This window comes from Perognathus longimembris, chromosome 6 (genome assembly GCF_023159225.1).
Source record: "Perognathus longimembris pacificus isolate PPM17 chromosome 6, ASM2315922v1, whole genome shotgun sequence".
NCBI lineage: Eukaryota > Metazoa > Chordata > Mammalia > Rodentia > Heteromyidae > Perognathus > Perognathus longimembris.
In genome coordinates, this window is record NC_063166.1 from 70,411,288 (window position 1) to 70,437,333 (window position 26,046).

Below are 26,046 nucleotides of genomic sequence, written 5' to 3' on the forward strand. Positions count from 1 at the left end.
AGTTCAGCAGGGAAAACAAGGCAGGCTCAGAGCACAAGCCTTCCCTCCCTTCCACAGGGCAGCTGCTGGCCAGGCAGCTGGGGGGCTGCCAAGCCCCTCAAGGGAGTGACAGCTTGTCAGAGCAGCCCCTTTGTGGAGCCCTGAGGGGTGGAGCCAGCTCTGGCCCCAGAGCAGATGTTCTGGCCCTGAGCCCCTGGAGGGCAGAGCAGGACACACCACAGGGAAGGAATGAATCTGGGGAAGGACCCAGCAGAGGGCACTATCTCGGGCCTGGCAGGCAGCAGGGCCTTCCCAACAGCAGCCATTTACAAGACCACACAGATCCGCTCAGGTGGTGCCACTGGGCATCCCTCCTTAGACTACTCCCTACAGGAGCTGGAGCTCTATCCTTACAGCCCCCTCTGTAGCCTAGCCCAGAGATGCTTGAGCACAGCTCTGGAGGGGCCCTTGGACTCTCCAACACCTCTGTCCTTCCACTCTGCCAAGACACAAAGGCCAACCTTCTAGAATATAGAAAGAGCTGAGCAGATTATCACCAAATGTGGAGACTGCCTTAGAAAGGTCTCACTGGAAGCCCCTATGCTATGTGCACAAAACTGGCTCTACAGGAACCTGGGAGATGGGCAGGGGATGCCTCTCCAAGCCCAAGCCCAAGCCCAACTTCCTCCAGAACAACCAAAAGAGCCAGGCAGACAGGCCACATGGCTCCTAGTTACAGGGAGAACATTTGGGAAGGAGAAAGCAAAGAGGGTCACATGTGCCCACATCAAATGTTACTGGGACAGTATGGACCGCAGACTTGACTTGCAACGCAGCTGGTGGGAAGCCCCTCATGAGAGACAACAGGCTCACTCAAAGGGAGCAAAGGCTTCTCTGGGTCCACAGCCAGCTGCTGGTTGTAATGGCACGACTATAGTAAGTACTGTATCAAGCAGCCTTATTCTACACTGAGCTCTTTATCTACTCGCCCCAGTTAATTCTCCCAAACACCCCTGCAAAGTAGAGATTAATAGTCCCATTTTATAAATAAACTGGGAATTGGAGCAGTTATGCATTTTGCCCAAGATCACAGTCACTTGCAAATAAGTGACACAGTCAAGCCTATATGGCTCCAAATCTGAGTATCCCTTTTGTGTGCAGCCTAGGATTTGGCACTGAACCGCAGGCAGAACTAGGAATTGACCTCAAGCCCTCTGATGCCAGGGTCAGTGCCCTGGTGAGAATTCCAAATGAGAAGCTGGTGCCACAAAGGAAGCACTCTTGAAGTCAGCAGCCCCATAAAGGCTCCAGAAGCACTGGAGGGTCTTCAGAAAGCCCAGGATGGGGCATCCCAGAAGGCCCAGGATGCTACATCCCAGAGTCCTGGCTTTAAATCCTGTCTTTGCCTTTTTTACTCCTAGGTATGTACCCCCTCCCCCAAAATGGAAAGACTGACCCACAGAAATGTACACATGAATGCTCACAAAAGCACTACTCAGCACAAGCCAAAAAGTGGAAACAACTCAAATATCCATCTACCGACGAATAGACAAATATAATGAAGTCTATACATACAATGATTATTCAGTCGTAAAAATGACTGAGGTCCTGATATAGGCTTCAATATAGAGAGGTAAACCTTGAAAACATGCTAAGTAAAAGAAGATGTCACCCAAGATCACATAGTGCATGACTCCCTTTGAAAGAAATGTCCCAAATAAGCAATCCATAGAGACAGAAAGTGGATTAGCAGTTGCCCGGTGGCTAAACAGAAGAGAGAATGATTGCTAACAGGTATGGGGTTGCTTTTGAGGGCCATATGAATGTTCTGGAATTAAAGAGTATATTAAGAGTATGGTGGGGGGCTGGGGATATGGCCTAGTGGCAAGAGTGCTTGCCTCGTGTACATGAGGCCCTGGGTTCAATTCCCCAGCACCACATATACAGAAAATGGCCAGAAGTGGCGCTGTGGCTCAAGTGGCAGAGTGCTAGCCTTGAGCAAAAAGAAGCCAGGGACAGTGTTCAGGCCCTGAGTCCAAGCCCCAGGACTGGCCAAAAAAAAAAGAAAAAAGAAAAGAAAAAGAAAAAGAAAAAAAAAGAGTATGGTGGGAGGGGGGAAGAGGAGACAGTTTTAGCCAGGAACCAATGGCTCATGCCTGTAATCCTAGCTACTCAAGAGGTTGAGATCTGAGAATCAAGGTTCGAAGCCAGGGTGGGCAGGAAAATCTGTGAGACTCTTATCAACAATTAATCACAGAAAAAGCCAGAAGTGGCTCTGTGGCTCAAGTTGTAGAACATTCACCTTGAGCAAAAGGAGCTCAGAGACAGTGCCTAGGCCCAGAGTTCAAGCCCTAGGACTGACATAAATAAATAGTGTAGTGATGGTTGCACATCATCATGAATACAGTAGAAATATTGTATACTTTAATTCTGTATATGTGTGTGCACCAGTCCTGTGGTTTGAACTCCAAGCCTGGTTGCTGTCCTTGAGTTTTTCTGCTCCAGGCTAGCGCTCTACTACTTTGAGCTATAGCTCCACTTCCAGTTTTCTGGTGGTTAACTGGAGATGAGTCTCATGAACTTTCCTGCCAGGGCTGGCTTTGAATTGTGATCCTCAGATCTCAGCCTCCTGAGTAGCTAGGATGACAGGCGTGAGCCACCAGTGTACGGCACATCCAGGAGTTTTTGTGCTCAACACTAGCACTCTATCACTTGAGCCACAGCTCCATTTCCAGCTTTTTGGTTATTAATTAGCAATAAGAGGCTCATAGACTTTCCTGCCCGGGCTGGCTTCAAACCACAATCCTCAGATCTCAGCCTCTTCATAGCTAGGATTATAGGCATGAGCCACCAGTGCCTAGCAAAGTTGTGTACTTTAAATGGTGAATATATGGTTTTTAAATTCAATCTCAATTTTAAAATTGTCAAGAAGGGTAAGGCATCTACAAAATGAGGCTAACAACACAATATGCAGGCTGGAAGGAGACTGTGGAGGGTTAAACAATGCTAGGAGCAGTGCCTGGAAGAAACAGCAGCTACATTATAACAAACTACATCAATACTCAAGGAGGGGCAATGATACTGGAGGAGGAGGAAGCTGATGTGATTCTTGAGCTACAGCCCAGCTGGGCTCAGAGGCCACAGTAGTGCACAGTGAGGGCGTGCCATCCTCCCTTCTGTCTCGCCAAGAGCTGTCTCCATGGCAACTGCATCAGCTCAGGCCAGGAGCTCCCATTCCCAATCTACTAACAGCATCACCTCAGCAACCTGTCAGGATGGCAAAGGCAGATCCCAATGATGGGGCTGCAGCTCTGGCAAAGAATTGCTGAGGGACCCTCGTTTCCATAGAAACCATGTCAGGAAAAAGTGGGAGGAGGGAGAGAACAAACAGCAAATCAACACTGGCTAGATACTGAGACATCATGGGTACATAAGGAGAGAGAGACCAGCCTCTCTGACAAATGCCTCGAAGGGAAGTGACAATGTCTTCTAGCACCTAGTCTATGCCAGGCTCCACATTTACAAACTTAAAATTTAAATGTGAAATTTCACAAATAATGCCCAAGCTCAAGTACAACATTGATCTCATTTAGACTACTTTTTTTTTTTTTTTTCTGCCAGTCCTGGGGCTTGGACTCAGGGCCTGAGCACTGTCCCTGGCTTCTTTTTGCTCAAGGCTAGCATTCTACCACTTGAGCCACAGTGCCACTTCTGGCCTTTTCTATATACGTGGTGCTGGGGAATCGAACCCAGGGCTTCATGTATACGAGGCAAGCTCTCTTGCCACTAGGCCATATTCCCAGCCCTAGACTATATCTTGCTATGTTACCAGGCTGTTCTTAAAACTCAGGGCTCAAGCAATCCTCATGCCCCAGCCTATCCAACAGCTGAGACTACATACAGATCTGCACCACCAAATCTGGTCTTCGTACATTCTTTCTTTCTTTCTTTTTTGGCCAGTCCTGGGGCTTGACCTTAGGGCCTGAGCACTGTCCCTGAGCTTCTTTTGCTCAATGCTAGCACTCTACCACTTGAGCCACAGCACCACTTCTAGTTTCTTTTCTGTGTATGTGGTACTGAGGAATCGAACCCAGGGCTTCATGCATGCTAGGCAAACACTCTACCACTAGGCCACATTCCCAGCCCTCATGCATTCTTATTTAAACAACAACCCTAACCCAGGCTAATGGTGTAGCTTAGTGGAAGAACACTTGCCAAACATGAGCAAGGTCCGAGGTTCTATCCCCAGCACCACCAAAATAAAACCAAATAAACCAAACACCTAACTACAAAATCAACAGAAAAAAAAAAGTTGAAATTATTCTCTCCTTTACTTTCACCATCTTTTTGATACCCTCACTCCCATTTTATTTATTTTATTTTCTGGTGCCAGTACCAGGATTCACATTCTTGCTTAGTATTTTTCTGCTCAAGGCCGGTGCTCTACCACTTGAGCCATAACTCAACATGCAGTTTTTTGCTGGTTAGTAGGAAATGAAACTCTTCTGGATTTGCCTTCCTGGGCCGACTTTCAATCTCCATCATCAAATCTCAGCCTTCAGAGTAGCAGGGATTACAGGTGAGCCACAAGTACCCAGAGATTCCCACTATTTCTAACTCCCTATACAGTAACCCTTCTGACAACTTTTGCTGTGCCTCCATGCTTCAAAAACTACTCTGGTTCCAGGGTTAGGTGTGGTAGTATATGTCTGTAATCCCAGAACTCAGAAGAGTGGGACGAGAGATCATGAGGTCAAAGCCAACCTGGGCACACAGGGAGACCCTATCTCAAAACAAAACAAAACAAAAAGCAACAACAAAACCCACTCTGGAGGCTAGGAATGTGGCTTAGTGGTAGAGTGGTTGCCTAGCATGCATGAGGCCCTGGGTTCGATTCCTCAGCACCACATACATAGAAAAGGCTGGAAGTGGCACTGTGGCTCAAGTGGAACAGTGATAACCTTGAGCAAAAGAAGCTCAGGGACAGTGCCCAGGACCTGAGTTCAAGCCCCAGGACTAGCACAAAAACAAAACAAAAAACTCACTCTGGTATATGTGGCTTTTCAAAATAATTAGTGGCTTCACATAGTATATGAAATTCTATAACTTTATTTTCCTGATTTATAGTGTACCTTGGAGATCTTTCCACATTGGCACATATATACTCACTTTTTTTTTTTTTCCCCTAGTCCAAGGGCTTGAACTCAGGGCCTGGGCACTGTCCCTGAGTGCTCCAGGCTAATGCTCTACCACTTGAGCCACAGCACCATTTCTGGCTTTTTCTGAGTGGCTTATTGGAGATAAGAGTCTCACGGGGACTTTTCTGCTCAGGCTGGCTTCAAACGGTGATCCTCAGACCTCAGCCTCCTGTATAGCTACGATTACAAGCCTGAACCACTGGTGCCTGGCTTATCCACATTTTTAATATGATAAATAGCCAGGTAACAGTGGCCCACACCTATAAGTCTAACTACTCAGGAGGCTGAGATCTAAGGGTCAAGGTTCAAAGAGAGCCTGGAGTAGACAAATCTGAGACACTTACCTCCAATTTACCAGCAAAAAGCCAGAAGTAGAGGTTGGGCTCAAATGTCAGTCTTGAGTGGGAGGAGAGAAGCTAAGCAAGAAGCTGAGGCCCTGAGTTCAAGCCTCAATACTGGTATATACACACCAGAAAATTTAAAAAAACTAATATAAAATGTATCATTTTAACCATCTTTATTTTCTTACTATGGCAAAATACACTTAACATGAAATTTACAATTTTTAACTTTTTTGGTTTTGTTTTTAGGGCATACTAAGCACATATTCTACCACCCCCAGCTTTAGCCATTTTAAAGTATCCAGCTCAGTGGTACTGAGTACATTCATAATGTACAATCATAACTACAACCTGTCTCCAAACCCTTTCATTTTCTCAAACTATGACCTAGTAAACAACCATTCAAGAAACCGCTAGTCTACTTCTGTCTCTATGAATTTGCCTACTCAAGGTATCTCATCCGAGTGGACTCATGCAGTATCTGGCTGGCTGGCTTATTCACTTGGCATGCCCATCTCAGCTATGATTAAGTGTGCTTTGCTACTTTATTCCTTCTACAGGTTGAACACTGCTCCACTCTACAGAAAACTTCACTTTGTCTGCCTGCCCATCTGTTGATGGACATGTGGGTTGTTTCTATCTTGAGACATTGTGAATAATGCTACTACTATAAACTTTAGGTTTACAAACATCTCTTTGTGCTCCCATTTTCAATTCTGTGGGGTTTATATGCAGAATTGGAATTGATAGATGTTTTTTTTTTTAGGCACTATCAGACTATATTATTCTTTTGTGTGTGTGTGCTTAGCTTTCTTGCTCAAGGGTGGTGTTCTACCTCTTGAACCACAGCACCACTTCTAGCTTCTTTTTTTTTTTTTTCCTTTTTGGTGATTAATTGTAGTTAAGAATTTCATGGACGTGGGGCTAGGAATGTGGCTTAGCAGTAGAATGCTTGCCTAGCATGCATGAAGCCCTGGGTTCAATTCCTCAGCACCACATAAACAGAAAAGGCCAGGAGTGGTGCTGGGGCTCAAATGGTAGAATGCTAGTCTTGAGCAATAGGAAGCCAGAGACATGCTCAGGGCCTGAGTTCAAGCCCTAGGACTGGCAAAGAAAAAAAAAAAAAAGGAATTTCATGGACTTTCCTTACCGGGCAGGCTTCAAATTTCAATCCTCAGATCTCAGCCTCTTGAGTAGCCAGGATTACAGGGATCAACCAGTGACACTTGGCTTGGTTACTCAATCTAATTAATAACCTGAAGTCACCTCATAAACTGGCTACTGTTTGTATGTTGGCATCACAGAGGTAGAAACAGACTTGGAGAGGGTCATAGCCATGTCTCCACTGCCAAGGAAAAGATGGATGAACTTGCAAGTTGCTCCTCTGTGCACTTTTCTTCCTCAGTTTCCCTTCTGCACAACTAGAACAAGCTGAGCTCTAAGGTACTTCCCTCCCCCACCCCCAGTCAGTTGTGGGGCTTGAACTCAGGATCTAGCACTGGCCCTGAACTTTTTTGCTCAAGGCTAGCACTCTTCCACTTTAAGCCATAGTGCCACTTCCAGTTTTCTGGTGATTAATTGAAGGTAAGAGTCCCATAGACTTTCCTTCCCTGGGCTGGCTTTGAACAATGATTCTCAGATCTCGGCCTCCTGACTAGCTAGGCTTACAGGTATGAGCCACCAGTGCCGGCTCTAAGGTTCTTTTCTTTTTTTGATTTTGCCAGTCCTGGGGCTTGAACTCTGGGCCCAGGCACTGTCCCTGAGCTTCTTTTGCTCAAGGCGAGTGCTCTACCACTTGGGCTACAGCGCCACCTCCTAAGGTACTTTCTGAAAGTGGGTCTCCCCCTTTTCACCATGGAGTAGGGGAGGTAGCGGTAACAAGATAGGGTGAAGATGGCACCATACCACACCTGTGTTACTAGGTACTGCTATGGGCTGGCTGTGGCTGCGGGAAGGGAGGGCTTTGCACCCATCTAAAGGAGGGTGGGGTGGCACGGCAGTTCTCAGCAGCAAATCCTTCTCCCCACACAAGAAGTGCTGGCATATCACACCAACACACCCAGCAGGAAGGGCAGCTGAAGGACTGTTCTGCCCTCAGGGCTGTGGCTTCTTAGACTTGGACTGCTGGCATGTGGGGGCCCTGTGGGGAAGCAGCTGGGTGCCCCTGAAGAATGTACCAGCCTGGGATGCCTTGTGAGCAGCCAACCAGCTGAATGAAGCTCCCAGAGGCCACCCAGCCATCTGGAATGCAAGTGACTGAAACTGGGGTGGGGGTGGGGAGTCTAATGTAGTACCGAACATGCTAGATGCCTAGCAGGAGAGGATGTGCCAGGTTAAGCCGAGATGAGGTACGAGAGGGTGACGCTCAGGAAGCGTGTAATTCAGTAAATGCAGCAGAGGCTCAGGAAGCACCTGCTGCACGGATACGTGAATAAATAGCCCTGACAGGGAGGCAGAACAGAAAGGATCCAGTGGGGCAGTGCCTGCTGCCTGCCCCAGGCCCCTGTGCCGGTGGTCCTCACCTCTCTGGGCCGTTCCAGCTCTGTCTGCAGCACCTGCTTGGCCAACTCTGTCTCAATGAGTCGCTGCCGCAGATCCTCATTCTCCTCCTCCAGCCGCGCCCGCTTCTTCTCCACCACCTCGAGCTCCTTGTGCAGACGCATGGAGATGTCCTTAGAGACCTATACCAGGATGGAGGGGGACAAGGGCATGAGCAGGCTGCAGGGCACTGGCTTGGACACTTAAGTCCTGCTGACTGCCCTACTTTAGCTACAGAGGCCATTCTGACCTCATCACCCCTAATTAGCAGATGAGGAAACTGAGGCACAAAGGGGTCCTAAAGTTCACTAAGCATCTTGCATCCAGAAGGTGGCAGATTCAAAGCCCAAACCTGAGCACCCTTCCAGGTGCCCCAAAGCTATAATAGTCCTGTCTGATCTAAGGAATTACTTATTTACATGTTTCTGTTTTTGTCTTCTATTTCAGGGGAGAGTGTCTCTGAGCTTCTTTTGCTCAAGGCTAGCACTCGACTACTTAAGCCACAGTGCCACTTCTGACTTTTTCTGTTTATGTGGTACTGAGGAATCGAACCCAGGGCTTCATGCATGCTAGGCAAGCACTCTACCACTAAGCCACATTCCCAGCCCCACATGTGGCTTTTAATGGTCTCCAAACCTTGCCCTGCCATCCTCCGGCTCTGTCCTCAAGACTGTGGTGGGTCCTGATCTCATCTGGAGGATGGCATGAGCAGGAGTAGAAGCCCAGAGCAAGATGAGCAACATGTGATCCAAGACAAGTCACTCCCCAGCTCTGTACCTCAGTTTCCTCAACTATAAATGGGCACAGTAATACCAGAACCAACCCCGCAGAAGGATCAGATCAGCTCACACACGCAAGCCTTGGCTCAGCGCCTACCACACTGAGTGCTGGGTGAGCAGCGACTGCTGTTCCCGGGAGCTGATGGCAAGGGAGCAGGGCTTCTGGAGGTCACAGTAACCCCCAGGACTGTTTCCAATCATTTGGGAAATAGAACATGCCCGAAATGACAAAGGCTGGGCAAGTGTCCAACTCATCCCTACAAAAAGGAGCTAACGGAGTGGTAGTCTCCAATTCCCCTACTCTAGGATAAATCAGCAACAGCACCCCATTCTCTGAAGGACACCCTCTTTCCTGTTCCTTGCTGGTTATGTGGGAAGGTCAGGAAAAATGTGGACCTCCCCTTTGAGCTGAAAAATTGCAAGTAGACTCCAGCCCTGAGTGGGTCAGGTAATGCCATTTGTTGAACATTTAAGGGGAGTTAGGACTCATCCACCTCTACCCCCCAATCTGTCCCAGGTTACTGACAAGGACTGTTACTCTGAGGAAGTGTCATACACTGCCGAGGGCGGGCTGAGCTACCCTAGGAGCAGAGAGATTTGAAGGAGCCAGCATAGTCAGACTCCTCTGAGGGTCTTGAAGGCTTTAGCAGCACTAGTGTGGGGCACCCAGCGCAGTGCCATGCCTTCCAGGATCAGAAATGGCTGTGGTACCACCTCTCTCCAAAAGAGAACAAACAGGGCCCTCCCTGGCACTGCCCTCTGCCTGGGCACAAGCCCAGATCAGCACAGACCCCTTGGCAGTGTGCAGGGTACAGGGCAGGCCAGGAAAAACAACAGCCAGAAAGGAAACTGGGTATTACCTCCTCTCCTTCTACTCCCCCATCCCTCTGGTCTCTAAGGACAGCCAAAGGACAGTTCAGGGCCTATGAGCCTCTTCAACTGCAATGGCCACACCAGGCCATCAAACTTTCCTTGTCCATAAAGAAGGGTGAGCAATGTTTCAATATCAGCAAAAGACACGGCAGGGGAGAAAACTAGGCCTGATCCCTGAGCCAGGATAAGTTGTTTAGCATTTAGTAGAACGTTAACACAGTCTACTCAGATGGGCTGCTGGAAGGAATAAATGACCTAATGCGGAAGTGAAGGTGCTCAGAATGTACAAGGCTTTTTATTCATTCCTATTGCTATTATTTTAAACAAGTAACCCTATTTAATGAATTTAGAAGTTTTGTTTACTTCATATTTTCATGAACTTGGCTAGCCCGGTTTTGATTTTGTTAAATATTTCAGATCCACACAGAGCTGCTGAAAGGCCACAAGGTTCACGGTAGCATCAATGCAGGATTTGTTTATGCACTGCCCAGATGATTGCTTAGCAGGACGCATTCAGCCTCCAGGCTTCTAGCTATGGTCCCCATTTGGGGGTTAGTAAGTCATGCAAGATGCCCCTCACTTATTCTTTCACCTTGCTTGGGCATGGGGTGGGGGGAGGTACAGAAACCAAGACCCCCACATCATGCCTGGGCTCATTCACATCTCTTGTGGTACTTGCGAGATGAACAAACAAAATCAGGCTGAAACAAGGGATAGGGAGATAAAGGAGCAAGTAACTGGGTGTGGATGGAAAGCTGTACCTCCCTTCCACTGCCCACCAACCAATGTCCAGGGTGGGCTGCTGGGACCAAGGTTCCTTTCCCAACCTGTTCCAAGCTGTCCCAACCTTGGCCAGCTTCAGACAAGCTTCACTCCAGTCTCAGAGGCCACTCAATCCCCACAAGTCGGTGTGTTGCTGGGTCTTTTTCCCTTCTGCCCCTTCTCATGGAATTCCTCCACACTTCCAGAAAGCTGTGTCAAGGAAACTTTTACTAGCCAGGTACAGATAGTTCATTCCTACCAGCTACCAGAGGCTGGGAATATGGCCTAGTGGCAAGAGTGCTTGCCTCCCATACATGAAGCCCTGGGTTTGATTCCTCAGCACCACATATATAGAAAACGGCCAGAAGTGGAACTGTGGCTCAAGTGGCAGAGTGCTAGCCTTGAACAAAAAGAAGCCAGGGACAGTGATCAGGCCCTGAGTTCAAGGCCCAGGACTGGCAAAAACAAACAAACAACAAAAAAAACAACTAGCTACCAGGGAAGCTGAGATTGGGAGGATCGCAGTTCCAGGCAGAAAAGTCCATGAGACTCTTTCTCAGTGGAAGAAGCTGGGCTGAGTGCTGGTATGTGCCTGTCCGCCTTACTACAATAGGAAGCCTAAAACAGACAGCTCATAGTGCAGGCATGTACCATGGTAAGAAGAAGCCTTTGTGACAAACAGGACTGGAGGGGTGGCTTAGCACTAGAGTACCTACCTAGCAAGTATGGGACCCTGAGTTCAAACCCAAGTACAGCACCCCCACAATAAAGAAAGCTCACCAATTTAACTTGCAAAATTAAAACAGAAAAAAAAAAACAAAACCCACAACATGGACAAAAAAGAGCACAAGGTGAGACCCCTACAATGTCTGGTAGCACCAAGGGAGGCGAATGGAGCAAAGAGCACTATTGTTGACAGACAGGGTGGCCAGAGGTCTGGGCTCACCCAATCCTCAGGGGTCCAAGCTTTCCATCCCTGAAGGAAACCCTTTCACTGTCCCCAGTCTGAGGCTCAGAAACAAAAGGCAACTTATCCAAAGTCACACTTGCTGGATGGTATGAAACCAAAATTAGGAATCAGGTCTAAAGTCTCTTGCTCTCAAACTGACCGTGCAATAGAGAGAAGCTTGAATACACATTGATATTGCTACCACCAATAAAAGTTTGAATAAGAAGTCCCAACAGTGGGCTCAGTATGCCAGGCACTTGAAGGACCCCACTTGCCTGTCTCATTTGATCCCCTTCAGCTACCCCCAGACTAGGGGGGCTGGGATACCAGGAGGGGTGAGGCAGCTGCAGCTTCCGGAAACCAGGGCAAATCCCCAAAGCACAAACAAATGCACTCAGCCATGAGGTCATGGTTTATAGTGCCAGAGCCTGGCTCCAGCCTAACAGTAGCCCCCAGTTTCCTGGCACATTCACCCCTGGGCTGCTGGGCCTTGGGTTTCAATGTCCCTGTCAGCCTGACTCTCAGAAAAAGGAATGGGAACTCTCGCTAAGGAGCACCCCTCAATCAGAAGGCATTCTGGCCTGTGTATGGCCAAAATCTCCAAAGAATTACAGGATGATGGGAGTGTCACCACTATTTCACAGATAAGGAAACCAAGGCTCACAGAAGAGCGAGGGGCAGATTACGCAGAGCGACAGACTGCACAGGACACCTGAGAACTAAAGCCAAGGCCAGGGCATTTCCCCCAGAAATGCCTGTGTCCAAGGAAGGGACAGCACTACTGACAGGTAGGTAGGTCCTGGGGCCTGCTATAGGGGCCATTTCAGATGATAATTTGTACCCCAGAGCCTTGGGACCTGGCACCTGAAAACACACGCTCAGTTGCTGGGCACCACTTAGCATCTCTTCATTTAAATTATTCCACTTTCTATTCACAAAAGTCTCTAGAGGAACCAGGCATCGGTGGCTCACACCTGTAATCCTAGTTACTCAGGAGGCTGTAATCTGAGGATTGTTTGAAGCCAGCCCAAGCAGGAAAGTCTGCGAGGCTCTTGTCTCCAATAAAATGCACAGAAAAGCCAGAAGTGGCACCGTGGCTCAAGTGGTAGAGCACTAGCTTTGAGCATAAAGAGCTCAGGGACAGTGCCCAGGCCCTGAGTTCAAGCCCCAGGACAGGCAAAAAAAAGAATCTCTAGAGGGAAGAACCAGTCTTATCTCCATTTTCCTCAGGGGGAAACAAGCTCAGTGATGTGAAGAAGCTTACCTAAGGTCACACAGCAAGCAGGTAGCAGCCCTGCAGAGGATCTGTAGGTCCAGCCAGATATGGGTGCCAGCAGAGGGAGTCAGGGGTGGGGTAGACTAGAAACAGAGAGCCCAAAGCCTGACTTTTTGTCCATAACAACCCTTATCAATACTTACTAGAGGGCAAAAACCTTTAAGATTCAGTTAATCTAAGCCCCGCATATGGGGAAACTGAGGCCATGTGTAATGGGTACCAGTCAGGACAAGAGCCAACCAAGGAGCTGGCAAAGCAAGTCTGGAGTGTGTGGAGGGATCCAGGGATCCAGTCCAGGCATCCCCAGCTGAGCCTATCAAGTGGGTCCAACAAGCAGGCCTGGGCAATGCTGGGGAAAGCCACATCCTGAAGATCTCTCAAAAAATGCTCCGGAACACCCCCAACATGTTGAGACGGAGGGTGGTGGCCAGGGGTGTCCTGCAGAGGCAGAGCCAGCAGATGAGCTCAGCGCTGCAGCTGCTGGTGTAGATGACAGGGAAGGGAGGGAGAAAAAGGAGGGAGGAAGGGGCACAGTTGATGCTGATTGGCTAATTCAAATCATAACAGAGGGGGCCCCTCCCCTCTGCCCTGACTCCTGAGAGGTCCCCCTCCCCATCTCCAGCTACTCCTGCCCAGCCCAACAGGCAGGGAGAGCTGAAGCCCCTCCCCACCCCCACCCCCGCATCTCTTCCTTGCCTCCTTTGCAGAAATCCTCAGCAACAGGGCCCAAGTGAAAAAAGGGAAAAAAAAAAAAAAGGTTCCTCTGAGTATCTTTGCCTCTCTCCCTGTCTCCCTCCCCTAACACTAAACTCTCTTTCCTCCCAATCCGGAGTGTAGATTTTTTTACTGTTCCCCCCCCACCCCCCCTTTCTTTCTTTCTTTGGTTCAAGTAGGCACTAGTAGCTCACACTTTTAATCCTGGCTACTCAAAGAGACTGAGATCTGAAGATCACTGTTCAAATCCAGCCCTCCCAGGAAAGTCTGTGAGACTTCTCTCTAACCATCAAAAGAAAATTATGGAAGTGAAAGTGGAGTTGTAGCTCACATGGTAGAGTGCCAGTCTTGAGTGGAAAAGCTAAGGAAGAGACAGTATCCAGGCCCAGTACCAGCAAATAATAATAATAAGGGGGGGGGGAGGAAGAGGAGGAAGAGGAAGAGGAGGAGGAGAAGGAGGAGAAGGAGGAGAAAGAGGAGAAAGAGGAGAATGAGGAGGAGGAGGAGGAGGAGGAGGAGGAGGAGGAGGAGGAGGAGGAGGAGGAGGAGGAGGAGGAGGAAGAAGAAGAAGAGGAGGAGGGGGAGTGGGGCCTGGAATTTGAATATTTGTCTAGCCATTTATCCCCCTCAGGTGCAGATGTGGTTTGCACCGGAACAACCAGGGCCCCATTCTGTTTCCACAGTGCAGCCAAGACCAGAGGAAATGCCAAGACTGTGATGCTGTGGTGGCTCTCACTCACTGTTGACCTCCCCTGGTCCCACAGATCTCAGAAACAGCACCCATGGCCCCTTAATTAACCGGTTTGGTTTTCTGCTTTTTTTTACACTCCACTCCATGGCTTGAATTTGCCAGCAGCAGGTGGGGGGTGGGGGAGGGGGGTCCTCATCCTGCCTGCTCCCCTGGGTCCTTTGAAGCCACCTCTCTCTCTCTCTCCCTGCTGACTGAACCAGTTCTCAGAAGTCACCGCAGCAGGGAGATTGCTTTAGGGCTCCCCCCACCCACCCTCGCCTGCACTCAGTAGGCTGTATCTGCTGTTGGTAGGTCTCACAGTATGATAGCACCTTGGAGTGCCTCTGGTGGAAGGCCTGTTGATTCACTAGAAAACCAAGGACCAGATAGGTAGTGTAGCTGGACTGAGGACACACAGGAGTGGGCCATCGACTTGAGCTGAGCTACCCGCTAGGGTTCCTGGCCCCACCTCCTAGCCAGGGCACCGGTGAAGGTTTGCAGCCCACCCCAGGCTGACCTTGACATCCTGCTCCAGCCCTCGGATGAGCTCGCCGTCCACCTGGCCAGTCTGAGCGGCACGGAGGCTGCGGCGCTCCGCTTTGCGAAGCCGGTACTGCAGGATGCGGCAGGTCTTGCTGGCCTGATCCAACTGCTGCCGCAGCTCCTGCAACTGGTACACATCCTCCTCCATGTAGACATCCCGCATCTCCAGCATCTCAGCCCGCAGCTCCTCAATCTCATCCTACGGGGGGGAAAAAAGTGGTCAGATCCTTGGGCTCCATGACAGTGGCCAGGGTGTCTGAGCGCTGGCCACACCCTATGCTGAGCCAATACCCAGCATTCTAAGCATAGTAGGATGGATTGCAGACCCCCAAAGATGTCCATATGTGAACTCCCAGAACCATGCCTTCACATGAACGAAGACATGCTGCCGTACATGGCAACGGAGACTTGGCAGATGTGCTTAAGGTTAAGTACCTTAAGGGAGGGAATTATCTGGGGAGCCCAATTTCATCTCCAGGGTCCTCAGAAAAGGGATGCAAAGCCAGGCACTGGTGCCTCACACCTGTAATCTTAGCTACTCAGGAGGCTGAGATCTGAAGATGGGGGTTCAAAACTAGCCCAGTCAGGAAAGTCTCCAATATTCGAGAATAGCTCCAATTTTGTCAGTGATGGAAAGATGACACAGCCACTACGTGGTGACTCATTAGAGCAAATATAGGAAATACATTGGAGAAGCACTCGAGAAGCATTCATGAGTGCTCTCTAGGCCCTGGACCTTATGCTAAGCACAGGGCAGGGGCACACTGGTGACCAATCCCTTCTAGAACCTCTGCCCCAAGTTTCACTGGCAAAACACACAGTAAACAAACATACACCTTAATGTGGCTAATGTTGCCATGACAACAAAAACTAAAACCACAGCAATGTGGATAATGCTACAGAATGAGAGATAAAAGTTCTATATTAGGGAACATTACGCCATTTGTAACAAAGGGACATTTAAGCCGAGGGAAAGAAAGAGCCAGGAACAATGCATGCAAAGGCTCAGAGGCTAATGGGAAAGGACACCAGATAGGGAGGTCTAGAGTCTCCACCTTCCAAGTTCAAATTTTCCCAAGAAAATGAGAATTAAGGGGCTGGGAGGTGGAGTCATTTGTCCTCCTAACTCCTCAAGCTCCCTCAAGTCCAGGAAGGATGTTCCAATCTCTCTCTCTCTCTCTCCCCACACAGCTGGGGTGAACCCTCAGGCTGTCTGCTAACTCAGCAGGGTCCTCTCTTCACACCTGCCTGCCTGCCTGCCTGCAGGGCAGGACAAGCTGGGGCCAGCTCTAGTGGCTCTTGGTGTGAAGGGGGTGTGGCCCTGGGTCTGATTCACAGGCCTGTCTGGAAGCAGTGCCCTCCAGGCCAGTTACAAGCAGCATAGCAGCAAGTCTACCCATCCAGTAGTCTGATAGACTTAATCCTTCCTCCCTTGACACTATAGCAGCTGGGAGGAGGGAGGGTACATTCCGCTGTACCCTTAAAGTGGATGACACCAGCATGCTCCCCCAACACATCCCAAAATACATTGAGTCACCATCCACACCAAACACAGTGGTCAGACTGGAAGCGGAAAAGAAGGAAGTGGGGCGGTCAGTGATCACACCAGTGAGAGAAATGAGGAAGTGAGGGGGTCCCACACCAATTCAAGGAAGCCTGAAGGAAAAGCACTCAAGAAGTGGAGGCACATGGCTAACTTCAAGCTACACTAGACCATATGGGCCTGGGTTCAAATTCAGCTGTGCACATCACTCATTGACCCCGCAGTTATTCGACAGGCTCCACTGGTGAGGAAGGACTTGTGGGGCTAAGTGGACCTCAATTTCATAATAAGCTTGGGGGGAGAGGGAGAGACACACAAGTTCATCATGCTGGCTACATGAGCAGATGAATGAAGTTTAGGTCATAGATGGTGACATACTCACAAGACCACACCCAGAGTGCTGGGAACCACAAATTCAGCTCTCAAATAACTGAGTTTTCTACTCATAAAAGCCAAGACACAATCAAACAAAGTTTCTTTTGTTGTTTGATGGAGACAGGATGTTGCTATAGAGTCCAGGTTAACCTTGAATTTGTATCTTCCTGCCTCAGTCTCCCTAGTGCTGGGGATTACAGGAATGAATCACAACCTTGTCCTGGATTACAGTACCACTCAAAAGTGTGGTTCCTGGGCCTTGGGATGAAGCTTAGTGCTGAGTGGTTTCCTAAGCATGCATGAGGTCCTAGGCTCCATTCCCAGCATGATGAAGGAAGGAAGGAAGAGAGAGAGGGAGGAAGGGAAGGAGGGAGGGAGAGAGAGAGAAAAAGAGAGGGGCGATGGGAGGGAAGGAAAGATTTTCAGTGTCACTAGAGCAGTAGAGCAGTATTAGCATCACTGGAAAACCTGTAAGAAATCCTCACATTCCCATCTAGACCTACTGAAGTAGAAACTCTTGAGGTCGGCTCCCTCTCCCATGTGATTCTGATGTGAACCATTTCCCCCATCTCATTGTCATTTCCTTTGTATTGTTTTGGCAGTGCTGGAGTTGAACTCAAGACCTTAGGCTTGCTGGGCAGGCGCTCCACTGCTGAACCATATCTTTAACCCTTTTTGTGCCAGTTATTTTCTACTAGGATCTCACTTTTTTCCCAGCCTACCTGCATCTTGATTCCCTCTATTTTGTACTTCCCGCTGTTGCTGTGATGACAAGCTTGTACCATTATATCCAGCCTCCCTTGAGATGGAGTCTCATTAACTTTTCGGCCCCAGTTGGCCTAGAACCATGGCCTCAACCTTCCACATAGCTGCAACGACAGGCATATACCACTACACCCAGCCACTGGTTGAGATGGGAGTCTTACTAACTGTTTGCCCTGGGTGGCCTCTCAGCTGTTTCTTCCAGTCTCAACCTCCTAAGTAACTAAGATTACAAGTATGAGCCACCATGGCTGGCTTCCTTCGCATTTAATTTCCCTGAAAGGGTAAAAGTCCCCATCTCCCAGCACAAGTTCCCCACCGTGGGAGTCCTGACACAGGTCAGGCCTCGGCAAGCATCTACAGATGTGAATGAATGAGCACTCGCTCTGACATGAGCAGCTATCTCCTGGGGTCTGTCTTCACCACAGCGGGTTTGTGATGGTGCAGGCTGTGGCGCTCAAGCCAGCGCTGTCTGTGGGAGCCTAGGGTGGGGGACAGACTTGTGGGGGCTCGTCTCAGCTGCAGGCAGAATGCTGGCCAGCCCCTCCTGGCACGGTCCCACGTGATGGGTGAGTTGACAAAGACAGACTTGTGGCCCACTGGGACAAGGACAAAAGAGACTGGCCACTATAGGACTTGGGAAGGGGCTCTGGGCTTCCAAGCCTGAGAGCTAGGGGAAGGAAAAGGGGCTGATGGGCATAAGGAGGGACCTCAGGAACGCAGGACTCTACTGGGCCATAGAGACTCAGGGTCCTCATGGATCCCAGAAATCTCCTGAGTTTCTCAGGACTGCAGTCAGGGCTTCACTCCAGGGAAGCTTCTCAGATGACAGATTCAGCGGAGTGGGGAGAGCAAGGGCTTCCCAGCTCCTTCACAGACAGACCCCAGCCCTCACACCTCTACCAAAAGTAGGGGAAATGGGAACACATCCCATCAGCTCAGGAAGCCTCCTGGCTACAAAATAAGATTGTTGGGGAGTCTCTCACAACATGAGGGCTTCCCAGATCTGCTTCACTAAAGATGCAAAAACATCACACTGGTTGGGTATGGTAGTGCATGCCTGTAATCCCAGCTACCTAGAAGGAGGACCACAAACTAAGACTAGACTGGCAAAAGTATAAAACCCTACTTGAGGGGCTGGGAATATGGCCTAGTGGTAGAGTGCCTGCCTTGTATACATGAAGCCCTGGGTCTGATTCCTCAGCACTACATATATGGAAAAAGCCAGAAGTGGCACTGTGGCTTTAAGTGGTAGAATGCTGGCCTTGAGCAAAAAGAAGCCAGGGACAGTGCTCAGGCCTTGAGTTCAAGCCCCAGGACTGGCAAAAAAAAAAAAAAAAAGACCCTATTTGAAAAAGAACAAAAGAGCTGGGTAAAGTGGAGGTTGTAGTTCAAGTGGCAGAGAGTGCTTGTCTAGCAAGCACCAGGCCCTGAGTTCTAGTACCACCAAAAATAATCATTATGCTATAATGGTAGTGCTCGAGGCCAAGCAGAGCAAGCCAGCGCTGTCAGCTCCTCCGTGGGCTGTCACCATTTTCAGGCTGCCCTTCTCCTCCATGAACACTTCCCTCAATATTCTGTCCCAGAATGCAAAGCGGGGGGAGGGGGACACAGAACTGAGGACAGGCGCCCACATTGTGCATGGACAGTTAGCAATTGCCTCTCTCTAGAGGTTCCTTTTGCTCTGATTAGCAGCAAATGTCTTTTATTGGAGAAAGTCTGATAAAAGCAAGTGGCTGTCTATCTCAGACATTTGTTTCCACCAGCTTCTGCTTCCGGTCTAGGCCCATCACTCCGGGCCTCCTAACCCACCTGCTTTCCTTCCTTCACTAAGTTGTCCTTGTCCTCAACTCCCAGACATACCATAACTAAGAAGGTAGCCATCACCTACCTACCTGTAGCCTCCCCTAACACTGGCCCAGACCCCTTTGGTGGGTGTGATTGACTGCTAGTTTAATTCTCATCCCAAATCTATGATGTAGATGACAGAAATGTTCCCACTTTGTAGCTGAGGAAAAGAGCTCAGAAGTTCCCCAGAGCTGCTCAAGAAAGGGAAAGTGAGCCGGGCACTGGCAACTCAGAGTTGTAATCCTGGAGGCCAAGAGGCTGAGATCGGAGGATCATTGTTCAAAGTCAGCCCGGACAGTTAAGTCTGTGAGATTCTTAGCCCCAATTAACCACCAAAACCTGGAAGTGAAGCTGTGGCTTAAGAGTGCTAGCCTCCAGCCAAAAAGCTCAGGGACAGTGCCCAAGCCCTGAGTTCAAACCCTGGTACTGGTTTAAAAAGAAAAAAAAAAAAAGTAGAGAGCTGTGTTCCACAAGAGGAGGAGGATCCTGGCCTAGACATGGTAACTGTGTATTTTTCTGTAGCTATTCCCTCTGCTAAAACGGCCTTCACCAGGCTCACAAGTATCTCATCTTTCCAGAACATTCCCTCCTCCCTTTATATCAGACAGCACACTCTGAACTCCACATTCCCTAGTGCTAACAACCTGAGGTTGTACTTGTGTCTTCAAATCTGTTTTTCCCAAGAGTTGGGGGAAGGGCAGAACTGGGTCTGACCCATGTCTGGTCTCCAGTATGACTAAGAGCAGGACACAGTACACAGCGGGCACCCATCATGGCCCATGGGCACACAAATGAGTGAAGTGGTTGCTTCTCTGCCCAGTCTGAACCTAGGTGTTACCCAGTCCTGACCTCTAGCTCCTGGTCAGCTGAAAATGGGGAGGCTGGGAAGATCCCCATGCCACTCTCGGAGGCTGGGGTAGCTCTGTTTTGCCTGGTGTGCCTCCTGCTCCCACCCGTTCCCTGCCTACAAAGTACTGCTTCTGTCTACCAGCGAGCCACGTAGGGCAACCTGCAGGAAGCAGCGTGAGAGGAGGGGCTGCTTTAGTGATGGCCAGTTCCCAGGAATCACCAGGGTGAGGGGAAGGGGGATTGGCCAGGAAGAGTCTCTGGGCCCAGGCTGGGCTGACGGGCCCAACATGAGCTCACACTGCTAATAATAGGCTTGCAGAATGGCCCAGGCAAGCCAGGAGTCCCTGCAGTACAGTGGAGAGCCACAGCAAAGCACCACGGAGGGTCCTGCCCAAGCCCAGAAAGTGGAGTAAGAGTCCTCCATGCAGCCTTCAGATTCCTCCCCTGCATTACTACTCAGTAAGACCATGAAGGTGAAAAATCACACCTTCATTTTCACAGCGTGCCTTCTGTTTGGACCCAAGGGAACAAACTAGGTTGTATTAGTGGCACCTGTGACTTCACCACTCGAAGTTACAGATATTTTCATATTCCCCAACAGTTGTCAAAATATTGTTTACACTCATCATTACTTTGAAATTATAGTAGTTAACAGACCTGTCACCAGAGCTCAAGAGTTAATAGACGTGCATATTACATCTTAATTGTACATTTTAATTACTGTGTTTTAGTATATGTGGCTTTATATTAAATATTGATCATCCTAAAAATTATTCTCCGCAGAGGGCTTAATGGGGTCCACGGCACAAGATTGGATGACGTTCCTGTTCTCTCTGGAGCCGCTTCATCTGGGCTCAAGGAGGAGGAGCAGAGGTCCATTTCCAAAACATTTTTTATACAAGTTTTTGCTGTGTAGCCCAGGCGGCTCTTGAACTCATCATACTGCTGCCTCAGCCTCCCCAGTGCTGGTATTACACATGTGAACTACCATGACTGGTTTCAAACCACATCTTAAACATTCTAAGAAGGATTTCTTTCTGCAAGACATGCACACAAATATAAGATGACGAATGTCTGCACAGTGTAGGTGGAAGAGGGTCCTAGAGTCGGGGTTCTCTAGGACCCTTACGCATGACTGAAGATGCCCAGGCGTGATGCAACTAGAGGCCCCTCTGCATGAGTGTTCTGAATCCAGCAGGCCCCAAACAAGACGGGATGAAGAAAGGTGACATGCGGCTCTTGAAGGCAGGAGGTTGCCTCTCTCTAGCTAGCAATGTACAGACTACTAGAACGGGGGGGTCCCACAGCTACCTCCTACCCAAGAGTTAGCGCCTGGTGCCAATGCAGAGCTCAGAAATGGGCCTTGCAAGCTGTGCGTCAGTGGCTTAATAAGCCTGTAATCCTCACTACTCAGGAGGCTGAGATCTGAGGATCACAGTTCAAAGCCAGCCCAAGCAGGAAAAACTGTGAGGCTCTTATCGCCAATTAACCACCAGAAAACCGGAAGTGGTGCTGTGGCTCAAAGTGGTAGAGCGCCAGCCTTGAGCTGAAGAGCGCAGGAACAGTGCCCAGGCTCAGAGTTCAAGCCCCATGACCAACAAAAACAAAACAAAAACACAGAAATGGGCCCTGCAGACACTAGCAGTATCAGGAGCAGGGATCCCACTCTGCTCACGCAAGACGCTGTGCTTCCTGGGAAATACAGAGGAAAAAGGCTTTCCTCTTGCTAATGATCTGTTTGTCTGTCTAAAACTCTCCCCTGCTCAACCTGGCAACGATGCAGATGTCTCTCAGCTGGTAAACAGCCGGCTGATGGGTGTCACTGGGCCAGCGGGGAAGGCAGAGGCCAGGTGGAGAGCTTGGAGGACAGGGCCGGCTGTGAGATGCAGCACACATTATGGCAAGGCCAGGCTACTGGGTCAGAGAACACAGTGGTTCTCAGGGTCTGGGGCCAACAAAGGGAGAGCTGTTCAAGAAGAAATCTATGTATGTTTTTTCCTTTCTTTTTTGGGTGATGGAATTGAACCCAGAGTCTTAAGCATACTAAGTATACACACTGCCACAGGGCCATACTCTCAATGCTAAGGAACAACTGGCATAGGGCAAAATAAATTGTGACCAAGGTGTCCAGTTCTGCAACCCTTCCCCCAACCTGAATCTTGTTCTATTTTTCTTTTTTTGTTGTTGTTCTGGTGCTGGGGCTTGAACTCAGGAATCCTAGGCGCTGTCCCTAAGCTTTTTTGTGCTCAAAGCTAGCATTCTACCATTCTAAGCTACAGCTTCACTTCCAGCTTTTTGTGGTTAACTGAAGAATCTCATGGACTTTTCTGCCCAAACTGGCTTCAAACCATCATCCTCAAATCTCAGCCTCCTGACAGCTAGGATTACAGGCTTGTTCTATCTACATCTCGATGGGGTGGGGGTTTCAGAACTGGATGCCGTTATCCAAACCCATTCTACTATATCCAGATTATATCTAAGGCTGGAGATGTGGCTCGGGGGTTGAGCACTTGCCTAGCCCTCCAAGAAACAGGTTCCATCCCCCATGAAAGAAAAAGGAGAGACACAGAGACAGACGGTCTCTCCACTCCTTTGGTTGGCTACACTCCAGTGCTTCAGGGCTTCCTTCCCTCAGCAACAGAAGCCACCTCTCTGATTCAAAATGGAAGCCTTACACTTGCCATTCCCTCTGCTGGGTCCTCTGCCACCTCTTCAGAGCTGCCCTGCTCCCACCTGAGGTGTCCTGCAATGCCACCTCCTTGTGGGAGGTAGAGGCCCACTACCTCCATCGTAACCATTTGTTTTCACAGGCTCACTGGTGACACTTGTTTTGTCTGATAAGATACCATGTTCAGAGGGAAGGCCTAGCTCCATGCTGGCACCCAGGAACTGACTCCCTAAACACCTGTTGAAGGAATAACCAGGCTCAAGGGGAGAACTACCCTCTTACCATGCTCCTTGTGGAAAATGGCCTAGAGCTGAGCTGGGGCCTCCTTAGGTCTGGATCTCTTTGATTCTGTGAGGCTACTGTCCATGGTGGTTTCATACCTCAGTCCATCAATGGCTGGGCCATAGCTCTGCCAGGTTCCAGACCTTACATCAATGTATAGCCTCTTCTCAGCTCCTGGAGGGTCAAATGGCCACGGGCAGGCAGGCAGGCCCAGGAAGGGCAGCAGAGCTGAGTCGAGAACCAGAACCTTTCCTCTGCAGGAGGGCAACCACTCTGCAGAGGAGCAGGAGCCCCAGCCCACCTCCTCCCACACTGCCTGGTCACCATAGTCGCTCCCTCGGGCCACGGCCCAGGCTGCCTACCCATCTGCCACTTTGGCTCTAGGCCACCTGTCTGCCACCCTGGCTCTGACCACTCATCTTGGCCCAGAAGGGCTGGCCAGCCGGGTGTCCAGCAGTGGCCATGGAGGAGACATGCCATCCCCACCCAAGTGGCCAGGGAAGCCATCTGCTGTCCCTTCTGCCGGTCCCCCAGGGGTCTGTCAAGACTCCAGATAAGATCTTAGGAGAGGAGAGTAAAAGGCCACCTTCCTTTCAGTTCAAATGCAAACACTCTAGGGACAGCAGTAGGAAGGAAGGGAACCAAAGACTCTGTCCCTCCAGGGGACACTGAGGCCTAGAGGAATGGGGACACTCCCAGAAGTTCAGATTCAAACAAGGGGAACTCTGGACTTTGGTTCCCCCATCCAGAACCCAATCCAGCTTAGATAGAAGCTGAGCTCCAATTTTGAAGTTGTGGAGGAAGGCCCGCCCTGCCAGGCATTGCTGTGTCCCTTGTTGGCCAGGAAACTGCCTGATCCTGAAGACCCCACCGGAGCCTGCTTCTCTGGCTGGGAATGGTGAGGGAGGATAGGAGTCTCCCCAACTGCCTCTCTAATGCTGTAGGTAACAACCAGGCTGATCCTGGGTGCTTCCCCTACCCACCCCACGCCAGGCACATGGCAGGCAGTACGTCTTCTCTCTCTGCATCCTAAACTGCCATCCCAATGGATGAGGAACCTGAGGTCAGAGGCCAAGGCACGCTAAGTGGCACAGCCAAGATGCCAACCTCGTTGAAGTTTTTGTAAAGTAGACAGGATAAGTCTCCATAACAGAAGAAGGAAAATAATAATAGCTGCCTTTTACAAGGGCCTGGCATGCGCTGGACACTGGGCAGAGGCAGAATGACTGCTACCTTTGGCATTATCATCTTCTCCCGACTTTATAGAGGAACAAATGGAGGCTGGGGAAGATGAGGACCCACAGCCAACGAGGAGCCCGCACTGTACCAGGCAGGAGGCAGATACTCTCTCGTGTGAGTGTTGAGGGTGGGAAGATGCCAGGTGCCCACCCAAGCCACGGTGGATTGTCACTGTCCCAGTGGAGGCTTCATGGGGCAAGGCAGGCCCTGTGGGTCTGGGGACACTCACACAGAAGCACACGGGAAGGAAGGCATCTTTGGATCTGGAGCTGTTATAAACATTTCCCCCAAACGCCCTTTGGACGGCAGCCAAACTTCTAACAAGGAGAAGGCAGGGAGCCAAAGGTCTTTGGGGATGGAAAGCAAGATTTCAAGAGTCAGCCAGGTGCCGGTGGCTCAGGCCTGTCATCCTAGCTACTCGGGAGGCTGAGATCTGAGGATCTCGGTTTGAAGCGAGCTCAAGCAGGAAAGTCTGTGAAACTGTTATCTCTAATTACTCAAAAGAAGAAAGAAAAAAAAACTGATTTCACGAGTCAATAGGGTAGCCCTGAGCCACCAGGAGAACACCCTGACCTCTGGGACACCCAAGGGCCTGGGATACTGGGAAGAGTAACACAGGACCCCTGTCTTTCTGCCTCTGCCCAATGATACCACTGCTACCCATTAACAGTGACCGCCGCTAATACCACTGCCACCCATTAACAGTAACCACTGCCGATACCACTACTACCCATTAACAGTGACCACCGCCGATACCACTGCTACCTATTAACAGTGACCACTGCCGCTGATACCACTGCTACCCATTAACAGTGACCACTGCCGCTGATACCACTGCTACCCATTAACAGTGACCATTGCCCATACCACTGCCATCCATTAACAGTGACCACTGCTGATACCACTGCTATCCATTAGCAGTAACCACTGCCAAGCATCTTAACATCTCTGGGTTTCAGTTATGTATACACTCGGTACCCTGGAAGGTCCTTCCTCTTGTGTAGAAAGAGGGGTGACATGAAACCTGCAATTACCAACCTAATTATCTAGTAGTCACTGTTGAATCTATGTCTCAAAGGAGCCTTCAAGAAACTCCAAGGTGCCTGGCCTTGAGCAGCTGGAGTTGAATGCAAGGGGTCAGGGGAAACCAAAGCAAACAGGAGGGAACAGCAAGGACAGTGGCCTGGGGTGTGGGTGCCTGTGTGTGTGTGTGTGTGTGTGTGTGCACGCGCGCGCACATGCGTGCATGTGTAGAACACAAGAAGGCCAAGTCTGGGTAGAGTAGGATGGGGAGCCTAGGGAGTCAGGACCACACAAGCTGCTGGGCCACAGGGTGAGGTGAGGGAGGGGCCAGGGCAGAAACCCAGGCAATAGGGCAGGCCCAGAAGAGACAAGCAGGCTGAGGCTAATCCAGCAAAGCTGAGGGACCCAAAACTTGGCACCCTGGAGCCTAAATTTCTATTTGTGGCCTAGGCATAAACTATTTACCTCAATCTCAGAGGGAGAGCCCACAACGGTGATCTTTCATAGCAAAGGAGCATCACAGGGGCTCTGGCTTTGGTCTATCTAGGGATGAGTAGCTCTGGAAAGAAATGGGGAAATGTTGGGCTGGGAATATGGCCTAGTGGTAAAGTGCTCACCTCATCCACAAGAAGCCCTGGGTTCGATTCCTCAGCACCACAGAAACAGAAAAAGCCAGAAGTGGCTCCATGGCTCAAATGGTAGAGTGGTAGCCTTAAGCAAAAAGAAGCCAAGGACAGTGCTCAGGCCCTGAGTTCAAGCCCCAGGACTGGCAACA

The 26,046-nt window shown here is 49.8% G+C and overlaps 1 protein-coding gene across 1 annotated transcript in view; it reads right to left on the reverse strand.

Annotated features, from left to right (window-relative positions):
• Soga1 (suppressor of glucose, autophagy associated 1) overlaps window positions 1-26,046 on the reverse strand; it is a 73,385-nt gene that overhangs the window by 39,798 nt on the left and 7,541 nt on the right. The window contains 2 exon segments of the mRNA XM_048349122.1: window positions 8,041-8,199; window positions 14,657-14,881. Coding sequence (XP_048205079.1) covers window positions 8,041-8,199; window positions 14,657-14,881 — 384 coding nt within the window.